This window comes from Chelonoidis abingdonii, chromosome 2 (assembly GCF_003597395.2).
Source record: "Chelonoidis abingdonii isolate Lonesome George chromosome 2, CheloAbing_2.0, whole genome shotgun sequence".
NCBI classification, from domain to species: domain Eukaryota; kingdom Metazoa; phylum Chordata; order Testudines; family Testudinidae; genus Chelonoidis; species Chelonoidis abingdonii.
Genome location: NC_133770.1, coordinates 295,813,977 through 295,837,886, shown reverse-complemented (window position 1 = coordinate 295,837,886; position 23,910 = coordinate 295,813,977). Strand labels below are relative to the sequence as shown.

Below are 23,910 nucleotides of genomic sequence, written 5' to 3'. Positions count from 1 at the left end.
CCTGGGTCCCAGCAAGTATAATGCTGGCCCTGGAAACCCCATTAAAATGGCTTGAGAACTGCTGATATACTGTATGTAAGGTTAAAATTTATATTAAAATCCAAACAAAGCTGGGATTTTACTCAACTTCAGACATTGAAAAGAATTGAATTTATAGAAGCAATGAAGCCTTTTACTTTCGTGATGGGGATTGTCCATATGGAAATTGCCAACTTCTGTAGATAGACAGATTTTTGAGGTTAAGAATGTGACTGAGGATAAACTCTAGTGTCTTGTTCTATATTGAATTATATTAAAGGGAAGTATTTGTTAAAGGGTCAGTCATGGAACCCTCACTCATGGAAGTCATGCACTTAGTAGGATGACTCATTTGGGGATTGGACTACGAATTATTCCTCACGACAGAAGATGTAGTGATGATGAAGAGTTTCGTTTTCAGTCTGTCCCTCTGTAACACTTTGCATGCGGTAGGATGTGATATTTTCCATAAATCAATGAAAACATAAGAGAGTAGTTAAAGGGATCATGAAATAACCAAATGTTTTAAAGAGAAAGGTGAATAATGGATTTTTCAATTTGTTGGCAGTTAGAACATCATTTCAACTTGAATCAACTCAAAAATTCCAACAAATGCTGGTGAATTGAAGAAGGCAACAGCTTCATTTTGGATCAAACAACACATTTTGTATGCCTTGAAACAATCTGGTTTGGTTTGGGTTGGTTTCCATGCAGTTTTTAACTTAAAAGCAAAGGAAATGAAGGACTAGTTTTGCAAATTTTGGCGGGCACAGTAAACAAGCGGCGGTAGTTGTGGTGTTGGTGGCCAACTTCAAGCCCAGTAGTTAGAGCTCTCACTGGGATGTGAGAGACCCAGGTTCAATTCCCCCCTCTGTCTGATATGGAGCAGGAATTTGAACTTGGGTCCCCCACATTGTGGGTGCATGCCTTGGCCATTGGGGGCTACAGAATACTCTGGTGTATTGGCCTCTCTCCTGTTACAGCTGTTCCACTCTATCATCTGCAGATAGAGTACTCTATGGCCTGGTGGATAGGGAACTCATCAGGGAGGGGGAGAGCCAAATTAATGTCCTTGCTCCACATCTCAGGTGAGTGCCCTGACCACTGGTCTCAAAGTTATAAGGTGAGCATACTACTTCTCCCCCCTCCCATTCTGTGAATGGCATCTAAGCCCTGGAAAAAAAGTGGCCGAAACTATTTGGTGAATTTGTGTCAAATTCATAAATAGTTTTAGGCTGACTGAAACTGAAGCTTCCAACAAGTTAACTCTTAGAAAAAAATTGACCAACTCCACTTATGACCAATTAAAATAGTTAAACACCTGTCTACATCTTAGTTTCGCTTTAGTTCTTTGGCCTCTGTGGTGACAAAGGAGTCCACTTCCTCTACATAGTATTGCTGAGTCCTTAATGTGCATCTGAAGTGTTGCTGTGTGGCTCAGGAAATATCTTTCGTTTATAGAGTTGTTAGGTATGATGCATAAAATTACTGGATTTTGATCACAGATGGCTGTCCTATCTGTGTCAGCTGTTGGGGGTTTCAGAGTTCTTGTTAAAAACTGATGGATTCTGCATAGGCTTGCGGCAGAGGTGAATACAATGGAGCATTGTGCACCTGGGGCAGTGTGCATGTGTCAAACTGCTGTAAGGTGCATATGGTGCAGCGTTGCTGTGGCAAGGAGGGAGAGTGTCAGTGGTACAGTGTGTATATGACAGGATGGTACAATGTGCCTGTGATGGTGTATATACTAAGAACATAAGAATGGTCATATTGGGTCACACCATTGGTCCATCTAGCCCAGTATCTTGTCTTCTGACAGTGGATAATGCCAGATGTCTAGGCATTAAGAGGATTCAGGACATGAGCTGAGGACTGCCTGGAAAGAGTCAGATTCAAAACCTACCACTCTATCATGTGCTTCTTGGATGAAGTCAAAGAACAGGCAGAGAAGAGCAGAAATTTTAGAAGGATAAGGCAGCTGGAGCTCCTCAGGCAGCCAGACCCAGCTGCTTTATATCCCAGACAGGAAAAGGAATCCAGAGTTGGGGATGAGGTACCCAGAACACAAAAAGAAGACGCTGTGGATGAAAAATATATTTGTGCCCTGGAAAGACTTTTTCCTTTTGAGCTGGATTTGTTCCAAAAAGGAGAAGCTAGAAGAGCTGGCGTGAGGGCCTGGAAGAGAACACCCTTTGACAGTGCTTGTGGTACTGGGGTGGAGTGGGGTAGTGGACGGGTTGCACTATGTGACTGTGGGATGGAGGACCGATGTGTGTTTATTTTCTGTTTGAACTACTATCCATTAGATACAGGCTCAGGTTGTGTGGTGTGATAGCAGCAGGATAAATGATTGTCTCTTTCATTTACCCTCTCATCACTCCATAGAGGTACTATGGACTCTGGTTGTAGTGTGCCACTGAAAGGGAAAAAAGATTCCTGCGACATCTGGAGAAAATCACCTGTGTTACTTCTCTTCAAAACTACCAGGCCTTTTCATCTGCTTGAGTTTGGTAGAGAAGGTAGTAGGTGGATCTGTATTCCTATTGTGAACATAGTATATGTTTGACTACTAATATTATATGGACATATACCTATTTCATAGAGCTGGAAGAGACCTTGAAAGGTCATTGAGTCCAGTCCCTCGCCTTCACTAGCAGAACCAAGTGCTGTCCCTGACAGTTTTTGGGTTTTTTTTTCCCCCAGATCCCTAAATAACCCCCAAGGATTGAACTCATAATGCTGGGTTTAGCAGGCCAATGCTCAAACCACTGAGCTATCCCTCCCTGCTGCTGCTGCCGCCGCCGCCAGTGGTGATTGGCTGCATAAGACCATGTAAAAATGGCTGCATGTGGCCATGTAAAAATGACTTCTAAGCCTCAAGTCGTGATATGCTGTGTATGCATTCAAGTGACTTCTCTGTTTTTCTGTTGTGCTGGATAACCAGCAAGGCATTGGAAACCTGTTTTCAAGAAGTAATTGTTCTGTTCACCTGTAATTTATGCACTTGGTTTTCACATTTCTGCCTAACTTTTAATGAGACTTCACCCTTCTAGTGGGGATGAGCAATACAATATGAGTGAGGGGTTGGGATTAATATCTACTTGCCAGCAGCCATGTTTGATTTATCTGGTAAACTTCTTTGGGCAGAATCTGGACTAGATTCATCGGGGAGAATTAGGCACCTATCTGCCACTTAGAGTGTATAAATCCAACATTTAGGTGCTACTGTTATTCACAAAACCACTGCTCAACTGGTGCCTGACCTTGTAGTTGCATTGCAGCGCCTAAATCCCCCTGCTAAACCTCATCCTGACTGACTTTTACTGCCTGATACAGAATCGGTCTCCTGGTCTTCTAGATCTGCCATGGCAATGTCCTCTTGTAGCCGTCTGTGTCTCCCTCTGCATTGCGGAGCACTGGGTAGGCTGTCAGCACTCAGTAGTAAATCCAAGAAATAATCATCATGAACACTAGAGATTCCAATAACAGAATGGATTAGTCTTGCTTCCTGCTAGCACATTTAACTGCCTGCACCCACAACTGCAGCATGTGCACCTTACCAACTGGTGTAAATTACAGATCGGAATGCCAAACCTTATCCTGACCTTCATCATCCTCACCTAGCTCCTTCATCACATCTCTTTCTGTTAGAGGCCCTCTTTTTCTTTTTTCTCTTCCTGTTCAGCCTTCCTCTCCTCCTTTGTTATTGCCAAACCAGCTATCTGTAACAGTCTGTCTGCTTTCCTCCACCCACCACTGACTCCTTTTGCACCACACCATATTAAACCACAGATCCAGACCCATATCTCTTGTTAACTACAACTGGTGACCATTTCCTGGATTCCCTCTCTAGCATTTACTATTATCCAACCTTCATGTTGCTGCTTCTGCTATTCATACCTGCCGTCACAGCTTCATAGCATAGCCTGTATGTATTCTGCTGTTATAGCTGTAATGTGTTATGAGAGTTATGTGAGTGAGTCATTACAAAATTAAATTGTAATTGTAATTTGCATGGTCTATTTTTTTTCTACAGGCATGCAACCCAGCAAGAGACCAATAAAACCATTACCACCAGCACCAAAGCTATCAAGCAGCTGTCTGAGATTATCAGAGGTTCATCTAGGGTATGTGTCTTTGGAGATGCCATTTAGATACAAAGTTCGGGTTTGGTTTTTAAAGATAAGTGGTGGGCAGCAAGTGCCTTAAAGTTGCTGAGCTTGGTATCTTTATAATTTTCTTTGCTTTGATATAGTGGTAGTATTGAATTGCATGCTGCCTCGATAAATCATCATTGCAAAACAGATTCAAGGGACCACTGAGGACTTCTGGAAAGAGCTATCTTCTGAGGCTGGCTCTCATTAAATTAGAAATCTACAGCCACAAAGTGAAATCCCAGCTCTTTCCTATACTGTGTTTAAAACTTAAGAGCCCAGGTGTCAACTGGAGTAGCAGGGGAAGGTCCCATAGAAGTCTTTAGACACTAGTTAGTGATGACATCAAGAGAGGAGCAAATTACACACTGGGTACAGGTGAGTCTACAAATAAGTGAAAGTGGATGTAAGTGGCAAAGGAGTGACACTTGCATGGTGTGGCATTCATTGAGTGCAAATTGTAGTAAGAGGAGGCCCTAAGATATAAACCTTGGTATCAGAGGCCCGGTATGAGGCCTGAGGCCTGAACTAAAGTCATGGTCAAGACTTTGCTAACATAAAGCAAAGTTAAGCTGTGAGCCAGAGGCAGACCCTGCTCACAGAAGCTGGCAAGGAAAGGGCTGATGCTGCAAAAAGAGACATACCTAAAAAGTACTGGACACCAGACAGAAGAACATTCACATACTTGTACACTCCCCACAGATAACAAGGAACAGGCTGACCCATCCCAATGACAGGGCCAAAAGGGTAATATGATGGATAGAGTTGTTTTGGTCGAACCAACATGTACAAGGTGAGAGGCAGCAGCTTACTACGTAGAGGGGTTGTACCTTGCTACGTAGAAGGGTTGCACCTCAATACGTCAGGAATGATGTGTAACTTGTTTGTACCTGTGTATAAGAGTGCATCCCTGGGGCGGTGTCTTTGTCCAGCCGAGGGGGCAGTGGAAAGTCCCGCCACTGACTGAGCCGCGTCCATTGACCGGAGTCACATACTCATAGTATGTCCTGTAGAGTAAAAATCTGGAGGGAACTATTATTGTGCTCCATACAGCAATAAACCTGGCCAAAGTGCCTTCATACCTTACTAGACTCTGTGGTCATTGGGGGTTCTCTTCGGGTCTGCTGTGTCAGCTATCTTCAAAGAGCTGGGATAGCACACAGAGGGAACACACACACGCAGCCAAGTGATATCAACATTGAACAGAGCAGAGCACCACACTGGTAGCATCTGACAACACAAATATGTTCAATTTACACACTAAGAGACAGAGATGGGAAAATCCGAGCATGCTGAAGCTCGCACAAATGTTGCTGCTGGTGGTGCCCTTATGCCCAGTGTCCCGGTAGGTAGACTACTCACCCAGGATGGGGGAGATGAGAGTTCAAAGCCTCACTCTGTAAATTAAAGCAGTTCCTCACCATGTTATAATTTATGCCATGCCAGCCCCAGTTTTCGCAGGGGTATATTCAGCCCCTGTCCACCAAGACCTTTACAGTGCCCCCCTCAATGTCATAAATCCTGCAAGCCTTTTTCTGGGAACAGTTATTTAGCCACATGCAATCAGGCTATGATCAGAAAGCAGATTGGGCTAAACAAGACTTTAAAAATAAGTATCTTGTGCTGGATCCCATGCCGAAGGTTCCTGGGTTTGACCTTCGACCTTGGTTAACTCTCAACCAACCTTGGTAGATGTGGACATCTAATGCACAAATTGAAAATCAAGAACTTCCCGGTTTGCAAGTGTGGTTCTCCACGGCAGACCATTTAACATATTACTACCTACTGCCCAATGTATAAATATGGAGGAGGCATTACTGCAATAAATTGTGCTATTCCTGATGTAGCCATTTGGCTTGATCAACTTCAGGTGAAATTGTAGTTGCTGCTCTGCACCAGACGTAGGAAAGAAGGAGAAGAAGAAGCTCCTAACACAAGCTGGTGCATCTCCCATCGACTCCCCCAACTTCGTGTGGGTTACACCCCTACTGGTTGTCCAGCAATTTCTAACAATTTGCCACTTACACCCGTTTTCTGACCAACTTCTTTCTAATGTGTAACTTACGACCATTTATGTCACTGCTGAATTTGGTCCAGCGCATTCTCATTGGGGAAGAGGCCAGGGCTTGCTGTGTGCTCATAAGAACGACCATGCTGGGTCAGACCAATGGTCCATCTAGCCTAGTATCCTGTCTCTGACAATGGTCAGTGTCAGATGCTTCTGGAAGTTGGAGTTTTAGGGACATTGGAGCATTGGGTAGCTTCGCTAACCATCTTGCTAATAGCTGTTGATGGACCTGTCCTCCAGGAACTTATCTAGTTCTTTTTTAACACATTTATACTTTTGGCCTTCACAACATCCTTGGGATAAGAGTTCCACAGGTTGGCTGTGTGTTCTGTGAAGAAGCACTTTCTTTTTGTTTGTTTTAATCCTGCTGCCTATTAATTTCATTGGGTGACCTCTAGTTATTGTGTTACATGACGGGATAACTAACACCTCCTATTCACTGTCTTCATACCATTAACGATTTTATAAACCTCAATCATATCCCCCCTTACTCATCTCTTTTCTAAATTGACCAACCCCATTCTTATTGATCGGTCCTCATACAGAAGCTGTTCCATGCCCCATAATCATTCCTGTTGCCCTTCTTTTTACCCTTTCCAATTCTAATATATCTCTTTTGAGATGACCAGATCTACATGAAGTATTCAAGGTGTGGGCGTACCATGGGTTTATATAGTGGTATTATGATATTTTCTGTCTTATTATCTATTTGTGTCTTAATGGTTCTTAACATTCTGTTCGCTTTTGTGCCTTCCACTGCACATTGAGTAGATGTTCTCAGAGAATTCTTCACAATGGCTCCAAGATCTCTTTCTTGAATGATAACAGCTAATTTAGACCCCTTTTGTATGTATAATAGGGATTATATTTTCTGATGTGCATTACTTTGTGCTTATCATGATTGACTTTTATCTGCCATTTTAATGGCCAGTCACCCAGTTTTGTGAGATCTCTTTTCACAGTCTGTTTTGGACTTAACTGTCTTGAATAACTTCCTATTGTCTGCAAATTTTGCCACCTCACTGTTCACCCCCTTTTCCAGATCACTTATGAATATGTTATGCAGCACTGGGCCCAGTACAAATCCTTGGGGGACCCCACTATTTACTTCTCTCTACTATGAAAACTAACCATTTATTCCTGGCCTTTGTTTCCTCTTTTTTTGTAATTAGTTTGTGATCCATAAGAGGATCTTCCCTTTTATCCCATGACTGCTTAGTTTTCTTAAGCACCTGTCATTAAGCACCTTTGGTGCTCATCTTGGAGAACAGGATCAACTTGAGTGTATATTAAATGACAGACCCCAGTAACACAGTAATTCAGTAGCTAAAACAAGAATATAATCCTTGTCTCTCAACTACCAGTCCTTTACCCACACGATTAGAACATGGACCCATGAGCCATACCTTCTCCCTACTGGCTTTTGTCCTGGTGTGCTCTCAGCAATCTGTGCTCTCCTCACACCTGCTCTTCCTTTAGCTTTCACTACCTAACGTTCCCTTGAACTTCCAATGCACCTTCTGCTCCCTCCCCAACCCCACAGCTGCTTCTCCTTGATGTTCCCATACAACATTCTCTCCTACTCTGCGTTTGCCCTCCTTGTGGGTCACGGGCTGCTGCTCCCCCAAACTATCCCTGCATCTTCTCCTTCCCACCCTGATGTTCTCCAGAATTCCATATTTCCTTCCTTCCTAGACAGTGCTCCAGTGTCCCTTCTCCTAGAACAAGTATTAGTAGAACTGCTCGCCTCAGCATTTGTCCATATAGTCCCTAAGGGGCTGAAACTGTGTTAATGTAAAACTCCATGTTGTTTTATGAAGGAGCACAAGCATTGTTTCTTACCGTTGCCTGCCTGTATAGAGTGGTAAAGAAAAGGATGTAGCAGCAAATGAATACTCTAGCAAGGGTCGTGGTAGCCTTTGTCAGAGAGAGAATGAGCTGTGGGGCTGTTGAATGGTCAGATGAAAGCTGGCTGGAATGAAACAAAAGATGTCTCACTGACTTTATAGAGATGTGATGGCCTGGCCATTCTATGTAGATCCCCATGTTATTTTGTGCAGCACAAATTGGGTCCAGGGGGAAGTCAAATAAGGTGAGCTGAAAAATAATGGCAGTGCCTTATGCTTGAATGTCATTATCAGCCCTTACAGTCCAAGTGGATTCCAGCTGTGATCTGAACAGGTTTCACTGTAGTGGATGGAAAGTTTTTAAATTAAAGAAAGTATATTTAAGAACAGAATGGAAAAGAGATGCAAACGTTTATGGTAATAGGAGAAATAAACTCACAACTCCGTGTTGACATCACATAATAACTTTTCCTTTCCCTGGTCAATTAATTTAACAAATCTTTTTTTTTTTACTCTTGTTTTATAACAGTGTGTAGCTTAAATAATTAAACCTACAAATTTTGATGTAAAACCTGTAGACTTTCTCCCTTCTATAAAACAGATAGCTCTGATAGGGATTGGTTGCTAGGTCTCTAAGGCACTCTGGGGGAATCTGTGGATAGCGTTCTGAAGCTTTCCTCTTGTAAAGTTTCTTATAGCATGAGAAACGTTCCATTGATTTAAAGCTTTATGGTCAGTCCCTTCTGATCCATTTTTCTGTGTACTGCTTTTCACAAGAAGTTTTTCTTGTCCAACAATGATGTGCCACCAGCCAAGTGCATTATGGGGTTTTTTTTCCTGCCTTCCTTTGAAGCATCATTTATTGGCTAGAACTGTTGGAGGCAGGAGGCCCTCCTGGATGAACTCATAGTAGATCAGGAATAGATGCTGCTATAAATAGACCATTGACTGGATCCATGTGGGAGGAGGCAGGATGCTGGTCTAGCTGGACACGCAGTTATGCTGATGCTGTCTCTAACCAACATTAAAGGGCTCACACCGAAACACCCCTGACTAACACTGGGCCAGGCTAGAGTTCCAGTGTTTCTTATGGGGCTAATGTTAGGTTTGAATGATCTCATTAGATAAGTTCTTCAGGGTAGAGAACATGTCTGAATCCATGTTTGTAAAGCTTGTTAAAAAGTGATGGGATTCTAGCTCTAAAAAGAGGATCAGGTTCCCGTCTTCTAAAGTGCTTTGAAATCTGAGGATGCAAAATGTGATGTAAGAGCCCAATGTGGTTATTGTTGTTAAGTGATTTTTAATAATTTAATCATGCGTCTCCCATGCCTTCTAAAATATACCTCCCTATTCCTCAGCATGTCTGAAACAATAAAACATGCACAGAGTTGCTAGATGTTTTTGAGCAGTGATTGTCATACATTATGTTGTTGTTTATTTTAAATGATGCCCCCTCCCTTTCTCCCAACATATCTCTATGCAAACCCGAATACTTTAGCCCACATGGGGATTGAATTTTAAGATGCCAGCTCCAAGACTTCAGAGGACTCCTTTGAACCACGAATGGTTTCTGGAAGATGATCCAACATACGTGCTGATAAAAAAAATACTATAGTGTTGGTCCCAAGCCCTCCGTTTTAGAAAAGTAATGCTGCAGCCCATTGAACGATTCCTGTTCATAGCATGTTGCTTGGAGGAGCACTGCTGGCTTGGGCATCCTTTTTAACTGAAATTCTAATTTTAAGGGCTCCTGCTCTCTTTGAAGTCAGTGATAAAATTCTTTTTAACTCCAATGGGTGCTAGACTGGGTTTGGATGGATTTTGATCAGTACAGTTACCGGGGGTGGATTAAACAACCTGGAAACTGGAACTAGATGGGGAGACACATACTCGGTGATCTGGGGCCTGAAACCATGTGTGCTGGCGGCTCTGCTTTTCATCCAACCCTTCTTGCTAATTGTAATATTCTGCTAATCTCACTGATGCTAGTTGCAAAGCTTTCAATCAGGAGTGGAGGGTGGGGACTGTGTTTGGAATTTCATTAACGTCTATCACCAAGCATTCATTTTTCCAATTATCCCCAAATAGCTAACATCTAAAGGAGGGACTCCCCAAATCCATTTGCTAAAGAGGCCCTTGAATAATATTGCTACCAGAAAAGAGATTTTAATTACTAGAGATTTTAATTTCAATCACTGAACCCATGAATCAGGGAGAGAACTTTTCTTGTTCTGAGCACCATGCTGAGCAAAGACTATCTTGGCTTTTGTCGGGCTGTGTTTGTTTGTGATAAAAATAAGGTGCCCATTTTTTGCAACTGTCACGATGTCCATTACTACGTCTCTCAATGCTGCTTAGAGTATATTCAATGTAAGTTGTGCGAGAAGCTGTGTTAGTCAAACAGAGTGGAGTATGGTCCCCTATTATTTGCTGAAGAAAAAAAATAAATCAGTTTAATTCTACAAGGAAAGTATTGGTGGTATTGTTGTTATTAATAATAATAATACTTTTATTAGCACCATTTTATTAGTATTATTTCTGCATTATTCCAGGTATTTGAGGTACTCATCACTGCACTAATTGCCCTTTACAAGATATAAATATGAAAGACAACTTTCCGATATACTAGAACAAGTATTCGGTGACCCCTGACTTTAAAGTGAGAGAAACATAGTAAAAGAAGAAATCCTAGAATGGCAGTTATAGGGAAGGTCTGAGCAAAGAGTCCATCTCGTATCCTCTCATAAATGTGATCAGGTTTGAACTCAGGCATATGTCCCAGGGAATTGGATTCCAGAGAGGAGGGCTTATTACTCAGGACGCCCGGCTTCCCAGCATGTCGGTAAATGTATAGACAAGCCGGCCTCTGATTAGAAGTCTTTTGTCCCTAAGCCAATCAGAATGAAGATGATTATTAATAGCATAGCACAGACCAAGTACAGAATCACCCATCAGACAAAATGGTCCAATCAGTCATTTGTCATCATCCAAATAAACTCCTTTTGATGTGACATTCATTCTTCCAAAATCTATGTCTCCTGCAATAAAGACATTTGGGGTCTGCCTTGGCATTAAAAAAAAACTGCAGGAGACCATGCTGCAACATTCTGTTCTATTGATAACATCTCTCCTATAGATGTGTTGTCATTCAATAAATGCATGAATTAAAATGTGGTGTCTAGAGCATCCTGCTGTAATACGTTTGCTTTTCGTTTTCAATATACCTATAGTCTTGCAACCATCTTGTGTGTTTGTTGTATAATGGATACAGAGTGTTTGTTGTTTTTTTATTTTGATTTTGTATTTTTTGGCAGCTCGTGAACAAATACCCTGTTTTCCCAAAAGAGAATATGAGGATTTGTAATGAGAATAAAGCTTACATATTCTCAGTGGTTTCTTGACTGTAGCATCATCAGTGTGACATGATAATTCATATCAATTAGATCTGGGCGAACAGCGGAAAAGGCATTTTTCTGCTTTTTTGGCAAATTGCACTGATATTCATCACATTATGTACTCACTGAATAATATTACTGATTGAATGCTGCAAAAAGTATTTGCTGAATATAACGTTCTGTGAGTACTGGTGAAATTCATCCACTAATGTATTCTCCAAATATGATTTGACTGGCGCTAAAATGAATGACATGATGTCTGGCAGACCTCCTGTGAAATCATATGGCCAAACCTGCGGTCTTTACTCAGATTTTGCCTGAAGTCAAACTCCCACGGACTCTAATGGGAATTTGCCTTAGGCCAGATCTACACTGGGAAAGGTTTGCTGGAATAACTGTATAGCTTATATTGGCAAAAAAAGTAATTTTGCACTTGTAGATTGTACCAGTTTCCTGAGTGAAATAAACTCTCCTAGCAAACATATGTATATTTTTTCTTGGTATAACTATATCTGCATTAGGTTTTGCTGGTATAAAAATGTCATAACAATCACACCTATAAGCGACTTTCCTACCAACCAATGTTTATTCTTTAGACTTGACTTAGTAATGTCAGAGTGAAATACAAGGGCTTCGGGATTTGGCCTGTTGAAATTAGACATGCAAAAGCCTATTAGGTTGTGTAGTCCAAATACTCCATGGATAAGCATCATAGTCTATTTATTAAATGAGTAATAAAGTATTCTAGGAGAGAAATAGTCTAGGATTGTTCCCTATTGTATTTTCTCTTGTATTGTTTCTGATCTAGTTTTATCTGTCCAACAATGGTGTCCAGCTCTTCCTTTAGAAGTGTTAGATTGCATAAACTAAACAAAATCAGTCCAGTTTGGTATATACATGGGAGACTACGTGGAAAACTCAAAGGGTAAAGCATCCCCTTACTCACTAACCAAAATAACTTGCTGTAGCACCTTGGTATTTCAAGTAATTCAGATACTGTTCAAATACCAGGCAGATCTAATGCTGCTTAGCTTAGAAGATCTTGCAGGATCACAGGCAAGGTCATACACAATCACTTTCTGCTGAATTGTCAGCCATTTTATTGGTTAGTACTGATTTTGTTACTTTATTTTTGTCTTTTAAATACAGCAAGAGCGACTTCAGCTGGACAGGTTGAATAACCAGCTGTCTGATGCCATCCAGCGATATGGAGCTGTGCAAAAGGTAATAGGACTCCCACACTTCCTTTCATTTTTTGATTTGTGGATTTGGAAATATGTTGATCAACAGCAACTATGGACTCCCAAGAGCATGGAACTGGCCAATAGAGTGTCTCATGTCTTGTGTGTGTGTGTGTGTGTTATATAGCATGATCATTGCAACATATTTGTACTGTTATTTTGTGGCACAGTGTATGGAAATACTGCAAAACATTTAGTGAAATAGCAAGATATAAAATAATTTACTGAAACTGGCTCCATCCATCCATGGCTGAATGTCAGGGGCAGCTGTAGTACTGTGATGACAGCACAGCATGGCGCATCGTAGAGTGACACAACTGCTGCAGGATGGCTTGTGTGACTTTAGGGGAGGTGAAAGAGAAAAAGAAACGTTAGTGTGCAGCGTTGCTCTTACCTATGCGATTTAAAGGGACACTGTCCAACACTGTTAGGCTTAAACGTTGACCTACCTTGACAGCTCTGCTATATTAAAAGTTTAAGACCCTAAGGATTCCAGAGGCCTATAGCTGAATAGAAAATGCTGCAATGGCTCAAACTGTTAAATGAAGTAATCAAAAGCCAATTCTCTCCGTTTTCCCTCCCCACCTTATTCCTAGGTGACCTTCTCCATTTGCAAGGTTTTACCAGTCATCTCTATGCTGATAACTCACAAATTTACTTCCCCAACCCTGTCCTCTCAATTATCGTCTGTTCCACATATGATAGCCTCGGGGTAGAGCTGGTCAAAATTTGGAATTTCCATTCCCCAGGAGATTCTGATATTTTAAAGAAAAGTTTTAATTTCAAACCAGAATGAAGACTAGGCATTTTGAAATTTCCTGCAGAAAGAGAATTCTGGATTTATGTATTTATTTAATTTATTTATTTATTTATTTATTTATGAGAAAAATTCAACTGTTTCCTTTTGATTATTCTGAAACAGAGCAACCAGCTACCTCTGGCTCCAGGGGACTCCCTGGGCTCTCAGGATCCCTGGCACTGGGGCAGCCCCCCAATGCAGACTCCCTCAGAGTTGGGGGCACCAACTGCAGTGGAGTTGGAAGCCAATACCCTGAGGCTGTGTCTACACAGCCTGTGAGACTGAGCCTCACAGCTATTTTTAGAGCGCTAGCATGAACCCTGCTAGCCCAAGTCTCTCCACCCATCTTCTACGGGTTGTGTAGACATACCTGGGAGCCCCTGCTAGAGTCGGATGTCCCAGGTCTTCCTGGTCCACATGGGAGGGTTGACCTGGAACTATGGACCCTGTAAGCCTGGGCTCCCCAGCAAACCTCTAGGCGAGCTGGCATGTCACCTGAAGTTCATCAAAACCAAATCGTTTCCACAGAACGCTTCAGTTTCAACAAATTGGCATTTCCCAGCAAAAAAGTCACTTTGTTGGAAAAGTCCCAGCCAGCCCTACTGAATGAGGCATCTGCTTGAGTGCTCCAAACCCTGCTGAAGCGCAGCCTGACCAAACTTGAGCTCCTGCTTACCCTTCTGCCATGGGAGTGCCATGAGCTTGTGTCAAAAGTTGGGAAAAAGAGGATTCTGTGCAAATGAAATATTTGAAGCATACAATCCAGCCCTAATACTTGCATACAAGACACTTTCTATGAGGATCTAATAGGATTTTATTTATTTTTATTAAACACACACACAAACCAGTTATATTTCTGATGGGTACCAAAGAGGTACCATCAGGGTAAAAGTCAGGTGTCTGAATAGCAACTAGTTCTTTCTCTGGCCTTGATTAACCGCTTTAACCTGTACTTCATTTTAAATGTGAGCTGTCCCACCCCTGCTTAGCAAAACTCTTTAATTATGTGCTTAGTTGTAAGCATCTGCTTAAGACCCATTAAAGTCAAACATGTTCTTAAGCGCTTTGCTGAATTGGGCCCTTTGTTGATAACACATTATATTAGTGAAGTTGAAAGAATGTTTTTTAAAAAAAACCCTCATGTACACTACAGCATTGACACAGTTGACTTTTTTGCATGTGATGGTGGAAGTAGACTGGGAAGATTCACTTACTGTTTCTCCTGCCTTAGAGCCAGGCTGTTTGTTTGGGTTTCCAATGCTGCAGGAAAGTGTTTGTTTTTTTTAACGTTTCCATAGACTCCTAGAATATGAAGGTTGGAAGGGACCTCAGGAGGTAACTAGTTCAATCCCATGCTCAAAGCAGGACAAATCCCCAACTAATTAGTCTTTAAAGTGTGTATATATAATAGAAATGCCACTGTATTATTTCTACTCATATAATCTCTTCATACAACCTTTCCGCCTCTGTTTCAAAAACCTAAGTGCTGGGTCTAAATTAGATGGCACTGTCTTGTTAAATCACAAGTCAAAAATATCTGTGTAATGAGTTTGTTTGTTGTTAGATTCATGTTCATCAGCATATTCCATCTGTGCTGTGCATCTGACTTTTTAAATAAATCCCATAGTGCCAAAATTAGCTGTTGCATTTTGCGAATGCCCGGTTGTGGCAGGAAGCTGAACTGACTGGTAAATTGCTACATACCGACGTCCTGACTGTCATTTCTTAAATACATATTTTGGTTTTGATAACCTTGTCATGCTTGAAGCTTAAGTGACTTAATTCCTAAAAGTTCTACTTCTTCAAGGCGGTTTTTCTATTGCTAAGCTACAGGGTTATATTAATTTCTATTTTTTTTTAAATGTAGTGTGAATGAAAAAAGAGTTAAATGTGATTTCCTCCCCCCCAAAAAAATATTTGACCATTGATGCCAAAAATCCCTTTTTTTTTTCCTTTGGCAGAAAATAGCAGAGAGGTCCAAAGCTTTGCTTCCTTCCACGCAGAGAAGTAGCAAACAGGTAGGTATGTGTGTTTGAACTTTAGAGGACAATAACTGAAGCATTAATAAAATGCTAATCTGTAATCCCCTTACTGATGTGGAGTAGTTCCACTGAATTCAATGAGGTTGTTTCTCCTTTTAAAATTGTATATCGTTCAGTAGCATGTAAATCCCTTGGCAGATGGCAATGATCATAGAATCCTAAAAAATAGAAATGTTGAATTATCTTGTTCAGTTCCTGGCTAATACAAGTCTGTTCCCCACCATGTGCTTTCTATTGTTTTGTCCACTCCGAAATGTCTCTAGAAATGGACTTTCCTGGGGAGATTTTTTCACATCTAACTGTTTTTACAGGTAGAGAATGTTTCTGATACTGTATCTCAGACCTCAGTTTTAAGGAATTTATACACTCCAGTAAAAGGCCTGCAGAGGCCTGGGTCAGAAGAGGGCTGTAAAACTGTAGTGTAAATATTCATGGTTGGGGTGTAGCCCAGGCTCTGAGACCCTGCGAGAGGGGTGGGTCTCAGATCCTGGGCTGCGGCCTGAGCCCAAATGTCTACACTGATCATTGATTTCTTTCTTTCTTTCTTGGCAAAACTTAATTTTTGTTGCATAAAACTTTAGATTTGAGAAAATGGCTTTTTTTTTCATGTGTAAAATCAGGTTCATTTAAAAAAAATGGCCATCTGTGCTAGGGAGCTGTTGTGGAGAGTGGGGTGTGGATTCACAAATGATCCTGCAACTATGGAAAAGAAATGGGCCAAAAATTCATATTAATTTGCAAATTTCAGATAATTAAGGTTCTGTGTCTGACTTTGTTGTAACTTAGTTGGTATTAGTTTACTGAGGTGTTAGAGTGTTTCTTTAATCTCAGATAAAGCTGCCTTGTTAAATAGTTCCATTAGGTCAGGAGTCCCCAACACGGTGCCCACGGGCGCCATGGCGCCCGCAGGGTCACCTAAATGTGCCTGCATCCTGGCCAGCAGTTGAGCATCCGCCGAAATGCTGCCAAATTTCTGCAGCATTTCAGCAGCAACGTCTCTTGATGACGTCACTTGTCGGCGGCAAGTGATATCATCGAGAGGCGTTGCCGCTGAAACGCCGCAGAAATTCAGCGGCATTTTGGCGGATGTTCCACCGCTGCCATGGTCCTTCGTCTGGTGTCTGCCAGAAGAAAAGCTTGGGGACCACTGCATTAGCTCTTTGTATCTTGGAAGGAATATACTTTAATTGTGTTATTCAGTTATGTGTTTATTGCTTTGTGATGTCTTTTTCCCCCCACATACCCCCAGCAAGTTGTGATTAATCATGGACAGAGTATTATTGTACACGATGGCATACATAGACTTTAGTAAGGCATTTGATATGGTCTCGCATGATATTCTTATCGATAAACTAGGCAAATACAATTTAAATGAGGCTACTATAAGGTGGGTGCATAACTGGCTAGATAACCGTACTCAGAGAGTAGTTATTAATGGTTCCCAATCCTGCTGGAAAGGTATAACAAGGGTTCCGCAGGGGTCTGTTCTGGGACCGGCCCTGTTCAATATCTTCATCAACGACTTAGATATTGGCATAGAAAGTACTCTTATTAAGTTTGCAGATGATACCAAACTGGGAGGGATTGCAACTGCTTTGGAGGACAGAGTCATAATTCAAAATGATCTGGACAAATTGGAGAAATGGTCTGAGGTAAACCGGATGAAGTTCAATAAAGACAAATGCAAAGTGCTCCACTTAGGAAGGAACAATCAGTTTCACACATACAGAATGGGAAGAGACTGTCTAGGAAGGAGTATGGCTGAAAGAGATCTAGGGGTTATAGTGGACCACAAGCTAAATATGAGTCAACAGTGTGATACTGTTGCAAAAAAAGCAAACGTGATTCTGGGATGCATTAACAGGTGTGTTGTAAACAAGACACGAGAAGTCATTCTTCCGCTCTACTCTGCGCTGGTTAGGCCTCAACTGGAGTATTGTGTCCAGTTCTGGGCACCGCATTTCAAGAAAGATGTGGAGAAATTGGAGAGGGTCCAGAGAAGAGCAACAAGAATGATTAAAGGTCTTGAGAACATGACCTATGAAGGAAGGCTGAAAGAATTGGGTTTATTTAGTTTGGAAAAGAGAAGACTGAGAGGGGACATGATAGCAGTTTTCAGGTATCTAAAAGGGTGTCATCAGGAGGAGGGAGAAAACTTGTTCACCTTAGCCTCTAATGATAGAACAAGAAGCAATGGGCTTAAACTGCAGCAAGGGAGATTTAGGTTGGACATTAGGAAAAAGTTCCTAACTGTCAGGGTAGTTAAACACTGGAATAAATTGCCTAGGGAGGTTGTGGAATCTCCATCTCTGGAGATATTTAAGAGTAGGTTAGATAAGTGTCTATCAGAGATGGTCTAGACAGTATTTGGTCCTGCCATGAGAGCAGAGGACTGGACTCGATGGCCTCTCGAGGTCCCTTCCAGTCCTAGAATCTATGAATCTATGAAGAAAAATCCCAAATGGCATATTCTTGTATCTTAGTTGGCCAAATCCTGATTCCACTTAAGTCAATGTACAAACTTGCGTTGATTACAATGGGAATACAATCTAGTTCACTGTGAATATGATATCTTCGGTGGAAACTAACACTCTAAGTCAAGAAACCATCTAAGTACCTGCTTAAAGCTAAACACATGCTTAAGCGTCCTTCCTAAATTAAGGATGCGTTCCTGAACTGGTTTAAACTGAGAGACTAAACTGACCTCAATGGAGCTAGGCTGCTTTCCACCAACTATGGATCTTTTGTGGATAGCCACAGAAATATTGGACATCTTGGGCCACATTCTACTTCTGGGGGGAAGGATAACTCAGTGGTTAGAGCATTGGCCTGCTAAACCTAGGATTGTGAGTTCAATCCTTGAGGGGGCCATTTAGGGAACAGGGGTGTAAAAATCTGTTTGGGGATTGGTCCTGCTTTGAGCAGGGGATTGGATTAGATGACCTCCCGAGGTCCCTTCCAACCTTGATATTCTATGATTCATCATTGTAGCTACACTGATTTTATATACAACTGAAAGCCATTTTTAACCCACATTTTTTTTAAAGAAAATAGGTAACTTAGATCTTACCATAATAGCTTCCTGTACGTATTCTTCATAAGCTAAATCCTGAACCCACTAAAGCCAATATAAAACAATGACTTGATTTAGATTTGGCCTTTAAAACCCCAGTAATTTGGGGAAATTGATCTAATATTCATAAGAGAACTTCTATTATCTTTAGGTGCTTTATTATCATTATGTGCTTTAAATGGTGAGTAAGAAAATTATTCAAAGCTGCGGTTACGGATCTAAATGGATTTAACGTAATTTATTTGGCTCCAGTCAGGATTAAAAAATAAGCTAACATAAAATATTGTCCGCGTGATAATCTGTGACGTTGGAAGCATTACCAGGCTATAGTCTACTGGTCTGAATCTCAGGCGTGCTGAGCATCCACAGCTTACGTTCAACTTAACGGGAGCAGTTGCTGGACTGCCCTTCTGAAAATCAGGCCATTTATTGTTTAATGAGGATTGGTGAAATTATTTGAACCTTTATTCAAAATCTGAATCAACCATGTCTGGAGAGCTCGCAGCCCCTTGAAGAGCTGAGCTGAAGATGGCCAGCTCTACCACTGAAGATCAGTCACCGTTGATTTGTGGATGACAGTGATGACAGAAGGGATGACATTGAAATATTTGCTCAACAAAGATAAAATCCCAGACTAGTGATTTATAAATAAGTTGAGAAATGTTATCAGGACAGAATAGAGTTCCAAAGGGAGGAGCTAGCATCATGGATATCAGAAGAATCCAGTTTGTGTTACACAGTGAAAATTTTGAAAATAGATGCTCCGCTTGTTTTACTGCTATGTTGCTGCTGTGTTAGACGTCTAGCATCAGTCACTGGAGTGGACTTCAACAATTAGCGGAGATCTCTAGTTTGTGGCGAGATTCCGTGCTTGTCCTGATTTGATGTAACCACAGCTGAGACACAAACTGGAACTGTCGAGGTTCAAAGATAGGATGTTTACTAAGTGAAGCAGAAGAGATTTTTTTCTCCTGGCTGAGCTGTTAGGGACTGGGCTAAACATGTTTCAGCTGGAAGTTCCTTTTCTTCATATAAAACACTTTGCCAGTTAAAGTTGGTGACTTTTTACTTCAGTGCATGTGAAATGGTGGTTCTGAAATGTCCTTTTGTGGAAATTCATATCTGACAGGCCCACATCTTCAAAACATACTTGTGTACATAGGCAGATTTGCATATGCCCAGCTTGGGTGCCTGCAATACCTGAGGTTGTTTGTGCAATTCCCTGATGGACATGCTCAGATCAGGTCTGAACTTGTGTGTGTGCGTGTATATTTCCTTCTATAATCCATCTGAGATCTTTTTGTTTTCTCCCTCTTTAAAATATACATAAGAAATTAAATGTATAAAACTTGCTGATGTTAAAGCAATGACTGTTACGGTTGATTTTTTTCCCCACCCACACAGGAGTCAGGAAATTCAAAATTATGGTTTCCACAGCAACTCGACTATATTGTGCGTATTTTAAGGCATTACTGTTAACACCTTGTACAGTTATATAAAATGCAGCATATGTGCAAGAGAGCTGATTTGTGCTTGTTTTGGAAATCACACAGTGAATTTCCTGATGTTCGTGCAGGAAAAATCTCCATGAGAATGATACCATAATGCAGAAGATTCACCCCTCCCCCCTTTCCCAATTGCAATTCAGGGTAACAGGTTTAAAAACTGATAGAATTTGTAGTCTACAATCTTCCACTTGTACTAGTGGGCAGGCATGGTGAGATGTTCAGTTACCTAAATCCTAATGAGAATCCTTTGGGAAGTAATTAATTTCCTTTGCATTCCCTCTCTGGAGGCAATGCTTTAAAGCAGTGCTTCTCAAACTGTGGGTCGGGACCCCATTTTAATGGAGTCACCAGGGCTGACTTAGATTTGCTGAGGCCCAGAGCCAAAGCCCAATCCCAAACCCGAGGGCTTCAGCCCTGGGAGGCGGGGCTAAGGTTACAGGCCCCCTGGCCTGGGGCAGTGGGGCTTTGGCTTTGCCCCCCAACCCCCGGAGTGATGGGGCTTGGGCAGGCTCAGGCTTCGGTCCCCGCCCCCTCTTCTGGGGTTGTGTAGTATTTTTTTGTTCTCAGAAGGGGGTCGCATTGTGATAAAGTTTGAGAACCGCTGCTTTAAAGGATGCAAAGTGAAACTTCAGGAGACTTTGTTTTAAGGTATTTGCGTTAATGTTTAACGAATTGTTCTATTTTGCTTATTTGGCTTTACAGTATCTACCAAGAGACACTGATCACAAACTCTAGACTCCTTTAACAGGCACATAAATGCACAATCAAATGTAAAAAACAAAAGCCAGCAGCAACTCCGCAATGTATGGGTGTACCTCCTTAAACCATGTTGCAAAGGAGAATTGAGGAAAAGTATCTTGTTCTTATCAGTTATTACTTCTCATATAACATCTCCTTCCCCAAACACCTCACTGATCAGGGGGTTGGACTAAATGACCTCCTGAGGTCTCTTGCAAACCTGATATTCTATGATTCTATGAAAGAGGAGTTTTGCAGTGTGCCATAAATCATAGCACCATAGAAGTTTAGAGCTGGAAGGGATGTCAGGAGGTCATCTAGTCCAGCTCCCCATGCCCTGCAGTGTGTCCTGAAGATAAACAAGTACAAGCTACATTGAATGAAAAGGAGGAGTGAGTTCTAAAGCTGAAGGGCTCTCAAGTACCCTGCCATACTATCAGCTACACTGAAATGGACCAGGGAGGATCCAGCTTGAGCACCATCGCTAGTCTTGAATGGGTCAGTATGTCAGCAGCTCCAGTGTATTCTGCATGGGTGAACTCTCTTCAGGGCTCCTTCTTTTGCTCAAGGTTCTCACAGGGTCTTCAGTTATTATAATTGGGAACTGAAACAAAACTTGATTAAACTAATGTGGTCACCTGATCAGACTGCAGAAGATTTATAGCACTCTGATTAGCTATGACATTGGTTAGGAGACAGCGAGTGAATGAGCTATAGGCTTTGATGGTGAATCCTCCATGTTCAGTTCTTCAGATAGACAAAGTGACACTTTCACCAAGTCCAAACTTTTTCTCTAAAGCAGAGCTTTGGGTCATAATAGAACACTGATTAAGGGGCTTTTCTAGCTAAGCAGCCAGCCCATGGCAGAGGAGCCAGCAAATTGAGCTTGGAACGGAGAGTTTGTACTGGAAGTCTGGCAGAAGGGTGTGTGTGTTCTCCATGACAGGAGCTTAGGAGAGAGGGCTATGATAGCTACAGAGGCAGCAGTAATAGTGACCCAAGGAATAGAAGAGACCATGAAGATGACTCAGTGGTTTGAGCATTGGCTTGCTTAACCCAGGCTTGTGAGTTCAATCCTTGAGGGGGGCATTTAGGGAACTGGGGTAAAAATCTGTCTGCAGATTGGTCCTGTTTTGAGCAGGGGGTTGGAATAGATGACCTCCTGAGGTCCCTTTTCCAACCCTGATATTCTATGATTCTATGACTGGATGTGGAAGCTGCGGCATGTACATTACCCTGGAGTGGGTACCTGAAAAGTGCTTCATTTGTATGAAGAGCCACCTGAGAGAGTTCATGGAAGAGAAGATCTGAGGTTTAGAGATGCAGGTAGAAACTATGGTTGAGTTTGTAGTGGATTCAAGCAGATGATGGAGGGAAAGCAAGAAGAGGTTCAATGGAAATCAAGACTCGCAAGTGCAAGCTGGACTAGAGAACTGTGAGGGTAGAGTGCTGAGTGACAAGAGCAGCCAGTGGAAGCATGTGACCATGAGAACCAGGCAGAGGACAAGACTGGCTAGTGAAGGAGAGCTCAGGAACAGGTTTACTGAGTTGGAGACTGAAGATGGGGTACAGCAAGCAGTAACAAGAGGTGGGAGGGCAAGGAATAAGAGAAGAGTGGCTAGTCCTACAAGAAGAGGGGAAGAGTCCATGGAGATAGCCAGCATTCAGAGCCCCAGGAGAACAGAGAAAGATTTGCAGAAGACTGCAAGTGAGAACAGAAGACAAGAGGACTTGCAGCTAGAAAGAAAAGAAGGGGAAAGGCTGGGGATGCACATCAGCACCAGGAAGAGGCAGGTCTATGTGTTTGGGGGGCTCCCTGCTAAGAAGAACAGACAGACCTGTCACCAGATCTAATCCAGCGAATAGAAGGGTGTTCTGTCTCCTAGGAGCTAAAATATGGGATGTGAACCTGAGGCTGAAGAGGATCCTGACTGAAGATGTAAAGAATCCACTGATTTTCCTTCATGTAAGAGCAAATGATTCAGCTAGATTCTCACTGGAATGCAACCAGGGAGACTATGCCAGGCTAGGGAAGATGTTTGAAGAAATGGAGGTTCTTCTTCAAATGCTTGCTCATATCGATTCCAATTATGTGTGCACGCGCCGCGTGCATGATCATCGGAAGATTTGTACCCTAGCAACACTCAGTGAGTTGGCTGGGTCGCCCCTGGAGTGGTGCTGTTATGGCACCGGATATATACCCCTGCCGACCCAACGGCCCTTCAGTTCCTTCTTACCACCCGTGATGGTTGTTGGAACTGTAGAGTGCGGCTTCGCAGATCTCCACTTCCCTAGCTTCCTAGTAATTCTTTATAGATAGTTCGATTTTTTACAGTTATAGTTAGTTTTAGTTGTTTGTACATATAAATAGTGTGTATAGTTGCAGGGGCATTGGGGATTAGCCCCTTCCCTCCACCTCGGTGCCGGGGCTTATGCCCAGGTCACCGGGATTCAAACCGTCCTGAGCGTGCCAAAAACTGATGCCAACAGGGGATCCCCACGACTCCTGCCTTAAGGGCCGCGTGGAATCCCAACTTCCGGACAAGTGTCGCATCTGTAAGGCCTTTAAGCCGAGGACGAAGAAGGAGCGGGACTTCCGTCTCAAACAGCTCCTCATGGAGGCAGCACTTACTCCAGCATCTTTGGTACCGAGCGCTGAGCAAACCACATCTGTGAGAAGCGTTCTTTTGGCTCTGGACCACTCCAGTACCGCAAAGGAGCCCCGGCACCGACCTTTGCCGGCACCGAAGTCGACTTGGCACCGCTCCCTGTCCCCGCGGGCTAGGAAGCAACGCAAGGCTCCCTGTGGCAAATTGCCGGTACTGTTCTGCTGGGTCTCGCGCTTTCTCTTCTCTGGGGTAGGTTCAGGGCGATATTGCTTGCCTCTGAACCAGTTCGTAATCACTCCCCTAGTGTCGTTGGAGGAGGGGAGTGGAGAGGGAGGGACCTGGGCCCGCCCTCTACTCCAGGTCCCAACCCAGGGGCCCTGGGGTTGTGGTGAACCACTTGACTAGCGGTTTCTTCCCC

The 23,910-nt window shown here is 42.4% G+C and overlaps 1 protein-coding gene across 5 annotated transcripts in view; it reads left to right on the top strand.

Annotated features, from left to right (window-relative positions):
* TSNARE1 (t-SNARE domain containing 1) overlaps nucleotides 1-23,910 on the top strand; it is a 691,098-nt gene that overhangs the window by 518,066 nt on the left and 149,122 nt on the right. For all 5 annotated transcript variants that reach the window (XM_075063289.1, XM_075063290.1, XM_075063291.1 and 2 more), the window contains exons 6-8: nucleotides 4,055-4,145; nucleotides 12,632-12,706; nucleotides 15,484-15,540. In XM_075063289.1, coding sequence (XP_074919390.1) covers nucleotides 4,055-4,145; nucleotides 12,632-12,706; nucleotides 15,484-15,540 — 223 coding nt within the window. The remainder of the gene's footprint in view (nucleotides 1-4,054; nucleotides 4,146-12,631; nucleotides 12,707-15,483; nucleotides 15,541-23,910) is intronic.